General features: G+C 49.2%; 1 protein-coding gene across 1 annotated transcript in view; it reads right to left on the bottom strand.

The window, feature by feature from the left end:
* Window positions 1–5,461: 5,461 nt before the first annotated feature.
* LOC119440192 (luciferin 4-monooxygenase) overlaps window positions 5,462–11,733 on the bottom strand; it is a 182,258-nt gene continuing 175,986 nt past the window's right edge. Inside the window, exons 7-8 of the mRNA XM_049662804.1 lie at window positions 7,450–7,707; window positions 5,462–5,589 (exon numbers count right to left, since the gene is read on the bottom strand). Of these exons, the coding sequence (XP_049518761.1) occupies window positions 5,462–5,589; window positions 7,450–7,707 (386 nt within the window). The remainder of the gene's footprint in view (window positions 5,590–7,449; window positions 7,708–11,733) is intronic.

Genomic DNA, 11,733 nt, shown 5'->3' with positions numbered 1-11,733 from the left:
TAGAATGGAATGTAATCAAAAAACCCATTCGGAAGTGACCACTTTTCCATTACTCTAAGCCTAAACCTAGTAACGCAAGGTGACTCCCCTCCACGTACCTAGATGGAAACTAGCCTCTGCTGATTGGAAAAGTTTTAAGGAATCGACTTTATATCCCGGGATTTTATCAGCGATTTAGTATAGATGACGCGACAGCGTATTTTACCGATTTTATCATCGAGGCAGCAAAGAAGTTCATTCCACAATCAAGCGGTTGCTCATCCCGAAGACGAGTTCCATGGTGGAATGATGAGTGCAAGGAGGCGCGTAAAAAACAAAATAAAGCGTGGGGCATACTTCGCCGATTCCAAATGCAGAAAAATTTGATGGAATTTAAAAAAACATAAAATCACAAGGAAGGCGAACGCGACGGAGCTAAAAGGGCAAGTGGGAGAAGTCCTGTCCGGCATCAATTCATACACACAGGAGGCAAAAGTATGGAGCGGGGACTAAGGAGGCTTAAGGGACAACAAGTTCATCCGTTGCCGTGGTGGATAAAGAGAGGAAACACGTTGGAAGACCAGGCCAACGCACTTGGTCAACACTTCGAGCATGTGTCTAGCTCAACCACTACTCAGCGAGCTTCCTGAAGTGCAAACAATAGAAGAATGTAAGCCACTAAAACGAAAAATGCAGCCCAAATAACCTTATAATCGTCCTTTTGGCGTTGCCGAACTTAAAGCTGATTGTCAGCATGTCAGAGCTCTGCACCGGGTCCGGATCTAATCATGTACGATATGATTAAGCACTTGCACCCCGACACGCAAATCACACTACTCACACTTTTTAACACTATCTGGGCCGCTGGGTATCTGCCAGCTAAATGGAAAGAAGCTATTGTCATCCCAATTTAAAGCACGGTAATGATACATCATTGGTGACCAGCTACCGGCCTATAGCACTTACGAGCTGCCTTGCAAACTTTTTGAGAAAATGATCAATCGCCGTCTTGTACATTTCTTAGAGTCTAACAAAATGCTTGACCCATTTCAATGTGGCTTTAGGGAAGGCCGATCTACAACCGACCACCTCGTTCGCATCGAAGCAAACATCGTGATGCTTTTGTACACAATCAGTATTCTTGTCTATATTTCTCGATATGGCAAAGGCGTACGATACGACATGGCGGTACGGTATCTTACGAGACCTGTCGCATATGGGCATTCGAGGTAATATGCTTAGCACTATAGAAAGCTACTGTTAACCGTACTTTTCGAGTCAGAATTGGCAACGTATTGTCCGCCCATTTACACAAGAAACTGGTGTACCTAAGGAGGGGTGCTCAGTTGCACACTGTTCATTGTTAAGATGACCTCGCTCCGTGCATCACTACCTCCAGCAATCATCTATTCTGTCTATGTAGACGATGTGCAATTAGGCTTTAAATCCTGTTACCTCGCAGTTTGTGAACGACAGATACAGCAAGGCCTAAACAAAGTGTCTAAATGGGCAGACGAAAACGGATTAATCTTAACCCCCAGAAAAAGTTCCTGTGTCCTTTTCACAAGAAAGCGAGGACTAGTCCCCGACCCAGTATCGAAGTGTCTGGGCAACGAATACCTGTGAACAAGGAGCACAAGTTTTTAGGTATTGTACTTGATGCAAAATTGACCTTCATTCCGCACATCAAATATCTGAAGGCAAAATGCCTAAAAAACAATGAACTTAATGAAAATTCTCTCTCATACAACATGGGGGAAGTGATAGGAAGTGCCTAATTAACCTCTATAAGAGCCTTGTCGATCACGTTTGGATTATGGTGCCATGGTATACCACTCAGCAGCGCCAAAGCGCGCTAAAAATACTGGAATCCCGTCCACCATCTGGGTATCCGATTAGCCACAGGCGCCTTCAGAACAAGCCCTATTGAGAGTCTATACGTAGAATCAAATGAGTGGTCCCTTCACCTACAAAGAACATACACCAGTTTCACATATTTCTTCAAAGTACAGTCTAACCTCGACATCCTTGCTACAAACATCTTAACGATATGGCATTGCTGCACTATTCCAATCGACCCTCAGTGAGAGAGCCTTCTCAATGCGGGTCAGAAAACTTTCGATGAAATGAATGTCCCAATCCTCGAAAATTGCCTGATGGCTCCAGTAGAGCTGTCGCCGCCGTGGCAATGGCAAATCGTTGAATGCGACACATCATTTGTAGATGTAACAAACACGCCCCAGAGGCGCACATACATATGCACTTTCGAGAGCTTCAGTCGAAGTAACCTGCCCAGAGTTTTACACGGATGCGTCGAAATCACAAGCCGGCGTCTCTTACGCGGCTGTTGGCCCATCGTTTCTGAATCTGACGTCTTACATCCTGAAACCAGTATCTTCACGGCAGAGGCCTATGCCTTACTGTCGGCTACTAAACACATCAAGAAAGCAAGCTCCCAAAGGCCATTCTATTCACAGATTCCTTAAGTGTCGTGAAATCTTTGAACTCTCTACGACAAACAGAAAAATGATGTTATAAATAACCTCTATTCATTACTCTGCAATATGTATGCTTCTAATCACACGTTGTAATATGGTGGGTGCTGGGCACAGGTATATAGAGGGTAACGAGTTGCCGACAAAATGGCAACTTCCATAGCAACAAAACCTAGCAATTTTTCCATACCCGTTCCTGCCACAGATTAAAGCATTTCTACGCAAAAAACTCAGAAACTATGGCAACACTTATGGGATGAACAAACATGAACAAACTCCATGTAATTAAGCCCCCTTTTGGGCAACTGGGCATCATTAACAAAGTCACGACACACTGAAGTTCTCTTTTGCCGCCTTAGAATAGGACATACTATGGTACACATCATATATTTTAACTGGTGCTGAACCTCCCTCTGTGGCAGATGTGGGGAAAGGCTGACCGTACTCCACGTCTTACTGGAGTGTCGGGAAGCCGAACAGAGAGAAGGAATACCTTTCCCTGTAGCATACCACTATCATATCCCTCTCATCTACGATGTTTATTGGTGAAGAACCTCTTTTTAACGCCAACGCAGTTCTCATTTCTTGAACGATGTTGTACTACACGGTATTAGCCCAATAAGGTATAGCGCATCCTCTCTCCAGAGGATGCGCTGTGATAGTTATTTTTATAGCACGTGCCTTCGGCCCTGTGGTTCAAGGGCTTGTTTAGGCAATTGTGCTTCTGGCCACTTCTTGCATTGTTATATTTGTAAATAGTATCATTCTCCTCAATGCATTCTGTTTCATAGCACACCTCATTAGCCATTGCCATGATCTATACATGTATGTTTACGCCACTTTACAGCGACTATTTTTAGGCCTCTTTACAGCCACGCCTCATCTATTCTCAGAATTCATCGCTCCACTGAAAGCTCACAAACACTGGCATGGCGCTCTTTGGCCATACTTGGCCCTGGCCATAAAACACCAGTGCATCATCATTCGTCGTTGTCTTCTACGCCTATTTTCTTTAGCATCGAGGCGATGCTTTTGTTCGGAAGGGGGGATATTGCCACCTGTAGGTAGTGGGTCGAGGGCAAGAGTGGGTCGAGCCCAAGAGAAGAAAGAAGACCGCGCGCCCCCTTCTCTGCTCGAGCCAGCCCCGACGGTCGCGTCTTCCGAGAGCCAGCTGCTCTACGGGTTATTAAACCTTCAAGTCCACTTCTAGAGGCTCGTGACAATATATATATATATATATATATATATATATATATATATATATATATATATATATATTGAAGATCATGTGGACGTGGCCTCGGGCGCTCGCATAGCGGGCGCTATGAGGAGGAAGACGACGAGGCAGAATATAGAACAGCCGGCCCGGGAACGGGTGCTGTCTCTGTGTGTCTCCATTAGAATGGCGCAGTCGACGAAAGCCCAGTCATAAGGCACTCCAGCCTTCAGCACCGTGCTGCGGAGGCCTTGCGTCCTCTCGCCGTCCAGGGTCCGTCTGGCGAGGGAACGCCGTCAACGCTTCCCTTGTCATGGATGCCGCACCTGGGACTACCTGGGTCTCCAACGCCCCAAGGCATGCCGTTCACGCTGCTTTGGACATATATAGATCCTCGCCGTCGTTGGTGCCTCCTGCGGCCAGCGAACGCCGTCCACGCTTCCCTTGCCCTGGATCTCTGCCCCACGACATCATCGACAACTAAGCCAGCAAGGGATGCCGTTCACGCTCCCCTGGCCACGGTTACGGCTACAGTGAGTACCGCAGCCACCATCAGTCCTGGCTCAACGGATGCCGTTCATGGTTCCTTGACCACTGGTCCAGCTGGTCCAAGTTCTACGGCCGCTGCCGCCGCCTCAGGATGCGCGTATTACACCCCTAGCTCAACGGGCGACTCAGCCGGCAGCTTGACCGACGTCATGCGAGCCATCTAGTTACTGACACAACGGCTCCAGGGTATGACGAGCGCCTTCGCATCCGTCAGCGGTTGCGTCCTGCCTGGGAACGCCGTCCACGCTTCTTTGCAACCGGCATTCGTGGCCATCCCGATGTTTCACGGCTTTCAAGACAATGTCATTCTTTGGGTTCGTAACATCAATGCCTTGGGTGATCGTCATGCCTGGCTAGACCACACAAGATGGCTGGTTGCAGCGAAACGCCTTTGGGGTGCCGCCAAGGCATTGGAAAACTACGCAGGCATCAAACAGGGTCATGACCTGAATGGAATGCAGCTCTGATGGCTGCTTTCAGCCCGCTTCCTCATGCCTGCGGTGAGTCGGAGAAGCGCAGTTCTGCGCCCGGCCCACCGGAGCACACCCGCTCCGTTCCTGCGGCAGGAGTGCGCAGCAACGCCTCGACAGAGAGGGCCGCAGGCTGCCCCGCCGTATACGCCGGCTCTCCGGGTGTCACCGTCTGCTTCAACCCAGACGGTGGGAAGCGCATGGCGACCGGCGCTCCCGCAGTGACCCACCACCAGGCGGCTAATCCTCAACCTACCCTGTCAGCTCCACCACATCATATAAACACGGAGCAGCCCACCGCTGCTGCTTTGACGTGGCAGTCTACGCGAGCCGAGGTACTTTGGCGGCAACCCAGTGAAGCTCGGGAGCTGCACCACCTCGCCGTTGCAGCTTCACCCGGCATGGTTTTAGTAGTCGGGCTCACAGCCTGCTCCGTGGTAGATCACGCATACGATCCATTTTTTCCACCACGGGTCTCAGTCTCTGCGTCAGCGTCCGATACTACTACACCGTCACTTTTGGGGACCATGACCGCTTTCCATCCGCAGCCGTTGGTGGGGGGGGGGGGGGGGCGCTCTAAAATTCAGCGGTGGCGGAGCGCATGGAGGCTCCGGCTCCTTTAGTGTTTGAGCGGCTGGCACTCCAGCAGCCTGATGTGTCCACGGATCGCGGCGGGCAGAACCGTCCTGACCCGACATATGCTGGAATTTCAACGCGGTCATTGGCCGAATGTGTCGCTGTTAGCCCCGCGCTCAGTGGGGCCTAGCTGGCGGAGGTGGGTGCCTGAGCTCATCGTTATCGAGGACCTGCCTGTGCGCGAAGGACGCACGGGAGGCCTCGGGACGCTCAAGGGACTGTCGCGGGTGGCCAGCACGAGAGACTGCAAGAGGCACGCAAGAGACCGGATGCGCAAGCGACCATCGGATTCAGGGTCGGTGATCCTCCTTCCGCCTTCGGATGAGGACGAGTCATCGGCAGCAGGTGTTGCATCGAGCTCCGCGTGTTCGGGCGCAACGGCGAAGCTTGGTTGGTCGGCTGCGTCACTGAGGGGACGCACGCGACAGCTGAGCAAAGTGGCGTTTCGTTGTCCAGCATCTCGTGCCTTACGTGCGCATCTGCGACGGTGTGATCGTCGGCGAGACCTGCGACCAGCGCGCAACAGTCAGTGCCGCCCGCCAGAGAAGCTGGTTGCGCGCTGGACGGCTTACCATCGACGACCTCACTCCCTGGACGAGTTGCCTGGTTACAAGCGCGCCGGAAACTCGTAGCCCGGCCGAGTGTGAAGATGAAGTAAACTTGGCCTCGGGCGCTCGCATATCGGGCGCTAGGAGGAAGACGACGAGGCAGAATATAGAACAGCCGGCCCACAAACGAGTGCTGTCTCTGTGTGTCTCCTTTACAAAATATATATATTATGACAAAGAAGTCTGGCACGGCTGTGGACGACACGAAGGACGCCGACAGGAAGACACAACTGCGTAGGCTTAGCCAGGCGCACCAGGAACAGCGTCGAGCCCGAGCCCCACTTCAGTAGCGCTGGCAATCCGGCTGCGGAGCTCTCCACGGCGTACTTCTTTTATATATATATATATATATATATATATATATATATATATATATATAATATTGTTAACATCATTATTAATGAAACCCGTTAGGTCCAGAAGCCGTCAGTTTCCAAGCACGTCACTGCCAGATGAAATCACTGGGAGGACCGGCTGATCCAAAAATCAAAGTTCATCGACGCTTTCTGCGCCAACGTGTTATTCCTTCTGGAAGCTTCGGCGTGGGTGATTTGTATGTAGTGTGCATCCCCCATAAAGTCCACTGCGCCGCGCCTACAACGGTCACCGCGGCTTCATTTACTGCGTATTTCACGCCGTGCCTGTTAGTGGCCGGCCAAGGACGGCTGCGAACACGAAGGCGTGGAGGCGCCGCTTTGTCTGCTGCCGTCGTCTGCAGTCTCAAGCATTTCGTAGGCGCGTGCACGTTTGCACTCACTATCTGACGTCACTGGCTGAGGCGCCTGACCAGCGCCTGACGGGAGCTGAACAATAATTAAAGTGGTGACCACGCAACAGTGAAATTTAGTTACAGCCAGACGAACATAAATCAACTACGGCTATAAGCCCAATACCACCCACAGTGCTGTGAAAACCAAATATTTTTTTGACGCTGTGCACTCGCCGGTCAGAATTTGTCGCACTTCCAGAAAAATACACGCGCGTTTCTTGCTATCAGAGCTCTGTATCAGTCTTGTCGAGATTAACTGCGCCGATTAGAAATTTTTAAGCTCCATAGAGCCTGATACCCTCATTTTTGTTGGCAAGGCCAGAAGACGGCCTCTACAAGCTATTAAAAACCTAAACAACGTTTTAAAGCAAAAAAGTTGCGATAATACCCGACCTTTTACAGCACAGCGAAAGCTTGCGATGCGCGTCTTTGAGCACATAAAACCCCTGTCGCCCCCTGGCGACCACTGTACAAACTCGAGAGGTCCGGCGCTCGTTTGGCCACCTCACCTATTCTACCACCGTGGGCTCGTAGTCGCAAAATTTACATTTCGTAATTGCTTCTGCGGTTGTCAACTATCGTTATGTCTTTATCATGCCGGTCTCTATCACTTGCTGTCTGAGCCCGAACGTCATCAAATCAGGCAGCACAACTACGTAAGAAAAGTTGTGTGAACACGAGCCCAGGAGTACAACTAAATCAGAAAACTTGCCGCAACTTGCCGTACCAGCCACGTAACGCTTCAGATCTTCGGCGAGCTGGTGGTCCCGGGCGAAGCCACTTTTCGTGACGACCACAGCTGCAGGAAACTGCTGGATGTCTTCTGGAGGCATTCCCAGCACAGATACCTCTTCCACGGCTTCGTGATCCATAAGACAATGTTCAATATCCGACGGAGGAAATTTCCTCGACTGGCACTCTAGCAGTGTCTTCAGTCGGCCGCACAAAAACAGCCTGCCGTCGTTGTCATAGTAGCCAAGGTCACCTGCAAGGACATTTAGTTGAGCGTTATAGCATCGCCGCCACAATCATGTACTTCCTGAAGCCACATCACAAGGACAACCTTCGTGTTTTACGCATATGTTGCATCAGCGACAGTCTTGATACAATTGGTCACCGAAGACGAAATCGTGCAATTCTACTCTTAATTGACACTGTATCACCTGCCTCATCACATAGTGCTTCGTAGATTACGTTCCCAAGGGCTACGAGACGGGCACTTTGTGCGAGGCACGCCATGTGAGTGTGTCTGCTATATCAGTTTCTTGCCTTTCAGGATAAATTTCATGCGTGAGACCGTAAGTTGCAGCAAGAAATGCATTGCAAGAAGCGCGAAGCTGGACGGGACAAGAGGCGAGCAGACGATACACGTGCAGACTGAAACTTTTAATAAATAAGCTAATTTACAGGAAACATAAAAGTGATAAACCGTAATAGACAGCAAGGAACCAATATCAGGGAAAAATAAAAATACTAAGCACAGGTAAATCCAATAAAATATTTTCAGTAAGTTGTTTCCGTTCCGCCGAAAAAAAGTTGTCAGCGCTAGTCTTCTCTGCACTTCTCATGTCATTCTTAAGATTTGCGCATCCTGCCATTATTTAAAATTTTGTCGTGGCTGGCAGGGATGGCTTTCGAGACAAAGAGAGAAAAAAGTTCCTTTTTGCTCCAAGTATGGTGCACCAAGACACAGGAGTCACGAGAAGTACACAGGGTACTCAACGCGATGTCGGTACATGCTTCCGGCTGCATAGGCGTCGTTACCATTGCGGCTTCTGAAGCGCAGCGAAGCTCTCAGGCGACGCACCCGCTACAGCACAAGAGCACGTCAAATATTACAGTTGCCGGATCGTGTGAGTGCTTTTAACGCCAAAGCTCATGCCAGCGAAGGCTTCGTTACTCTTGTCAGGGAGTGTTCTATACTGCAGTTCTGCCAGCATTCCATGGATGCTCTGGACGAAGTGCGACTGCAGTTTTGTCTCGATATGAAGACAACCACGTTTTCTGAAACTATGGGTGGATATAAAGTTGAAGTAGTTAGATTGCTGTTGTGATAGGCCAACGATCAATACCACAAGTCGTAGTAGCTGGCAGGCTGAAGTGGCGCTGAGGTGACTTGGCTCTTTTTGGGATAACCTGTACACAATGATTCTGAAAGACCGCAGCGAGAGCGCCACAGCACGATGTGTCACTCTGAGCGCTAATATGCTGCCAGTGGCATAAAAGGGCTGAAACTTTCGTGAAGCCCGCTCCAAGGCTCGGTTACAATGTTCCACGTCACTGACAGTCTTCACTGCACCAACGAAGCTGCCACGACTTCTTGATCAGTTGTGCTCCCGACAACAACGCTGGGCTGAAGATATTCGATGCGAGTGTGTTTTTCAGTCCAACGCTCCTAGTCATGGGAAGTGAGCGACGCCATTCCGCACGACATAATAGCTGGCTTGCACAGCCTTGCCAAGCCTTGCGGCTGAATCACTGGTTGGTAGGGGTCACCAAGAACAACCTAATAAATTGTGAAATAGAAAAATTAACATTTGTTGTTTGTGTACAGCAAAAATATATACAATAAAAGTTTTCAAGCATTTTACATCTCACATAAGTTTTCTAGTTTCAGTGTTTGTCCCCCCTCACGTAGTCGCGCTTCAATCATGCACCACTAACTGATATCTCGGGCAATAGGTTTTGGCGTGCCTTTCGTTCCAAGCTTTGCGACCTATTTAGATGGACCTTGGTTCTCATCCAAAAACCTGAAACGTGATTTCGTCGGTGGAAGTGGACACGTTGCGCCCGACGGAATGATCAAGTAAATTTTGCGGCCCGCAGGTAGCAAATCACTACGCCAATGACGCAAACGGCAAGGAGGTAACGCAAGCTGCTCGCGGGGCCGGACCGGCGATGACCTCGGAGACCTGACGGAAGGCTGGGGGCGGGCGGCGACATTGACCCCACAAGGGCTCTTTGTCCAGCCAGTTTCTGTTTCAAGGAGCCTGCCAAGGGGCACTAATTGTTCGCGTAGCTCCTGCATCAGCTCCGCTATTCAAAATGTGATCGTTGGGATAGGTAGTATGGAATACGGGCCCCAAAATACTCATTTGCAGTATCCACTTATTGTTGATAATTAGAAAATTATTTACCGTAACTTCGCTAATTATCCCCGCAAGTGCGGATATTTCCCTGTATCCAGAAGCTACCAAACCGTACACTAGAATGGCAAAACATAACGTTACCGTGATTTACATTTTTCTAATTTTAAAAATTTGGTGCAGCTAAAAATACCTTTTATTTACGATTTAATGCAGTATGAGGTATAGAAATCTACAACCGCTGCAAAAAGCGGAATCAGAAGCAGTTTTCTGCGCAGCGTTTGCATACTGTTCACTACAACTATTCTCTTACCGGTATGAATCCAACCATGTTCATCGATAAGTTCGTCCGCAGCCTCCGGATCTCCAAAGTAACCAGTCGCTGCGAACGGTGTGTAGAAGATAACCTCCCCGCATTCCAGAGGCCCCAGTATCTTGCCAGTGTCTGTGTCGATTACCTGGTAGATAGATGATCAAGCGATGGGTCATAAAACTTAAGCAGCAAGTATTTAACCAGCCAATGGAAAGACCAACGACTGAGTAGGTGTTTCAAAACATTTCCCACGCCCCCATGTTTGGCTAAGGATTGATATCGTCATTAAACTTTTCCGCCCAATTCGAATTTTTGCCGCCGGCGTTGCGAAGGATGTAACATTGACGGTGTTGCTTCATGTGCACGGGAGTAAGGCACGGAGCATTTGATTACGTGGGGAGAGAGGATGGGGAGGGAGGGCTCTTTAGCTGAAACCAGGTGAGCTATTCTGTAAAAGTCCACCTAGTGGACATGTCTGCTTCGTCTGCTGTTGACGTTCTGATTGACTGGACTGGTGTGTGCTTTAGCAGGAGCCAGTCGCCACAGCCAACCAGCATTTCAGCAGCAGACGAAATGGAGATGTCCACTAGGTGGACTCTTACAGAATACCTCCCCAGGATAGGTTTTCTTGGACTATGGTTAAATAGTCCATCAATACTACTCCATACTACTACTCCATATGAATACCAAGAGATATGAACTGGACACTGGACACACCGTACTCACGCAAACACACTAGAGCAGACCCACAACTATAACCATATCATCTCGCCGAGAGCAATGGCTCGCAGAAATGGCATTTGTTAAGCGTAATACGCAAATAATAAGGCAACATTGCATCTAGAATTTAATGCTAATATCTAAGCCTAAGCTTCCGTTGACAATTCTAATCGAAATCAGCTAGTGCGTACATCGTCTCCCCCATGCTTGTGCTGGGCCGCACATCTACAGCATTCACTCAGGCACGTAGGCAGTCTTGGCGTGCAACTGAAGAGGTTGAAAGCAGTACGTGTGTGGTCACTCCAGAGGCGCGATAACGTAAAATGATTCCAAACTGTTCTGATTCCAATTTCTGCAATCAGCCTCCACGATTTTTCAAAACATTTTCGGGCAACTCCCAAATTCGCCTGTCTGTCACGCGACGTCACGAAAACAGCGATAGCTCCCCATCTGATATAACGTGTACACACTGATTATACATGATTGAACCACACAAAAGAAAAATAATCATTCCTCATTCGGCGCCTTTTCACCATTAGCCTTCTGCTATTGGTCCAATGGTTTCTGGCTACGCCCACTTCTCCTGTCTTTCATGCGACCTCAAAAAACCGCGAAAACTCACCACGTCAAATTGGCGTGTAGGCGAAAAAAATGCATTAATATGCCGAACAAAACTGAACTTTTTTCTGAGTAGCCCCACACTGCCCCGTTTCGAAAGGAATAGAGGATGGCTGCCCGCTGATCGTTCAGGCCCTCGCTACTCGCACCTACTGGCGCGCATGTATTTATTTGCGCATGATAAACCTTTTTGTGTGGCAGTAAAATTTTATCGAGCCCTTTCGGCATGCATTCGACATCGCTCTGCCAATTTGTCCTTGTTGAGGATCCGTTT

The sequence above is a fragment of the Dermacentor silvarum genome, chromosome 2 (assembly GCF_013339745.2).
Source record: "Dermacentor silvarum isolate Dsil-2018 chromosome 2, BIME_Dsil_1.4, whole genome shotgun sequence".
NCBI classification, from domain to species: Eukaryota; Metazoa; Arthropoda; class Arachnida; order Ixodida; family Ixodidae; genus Dermacentor; species Dermacentor silvarum.
This window is presented reverse-complemented; position numbering and strand designations above follow the sequence as displayed.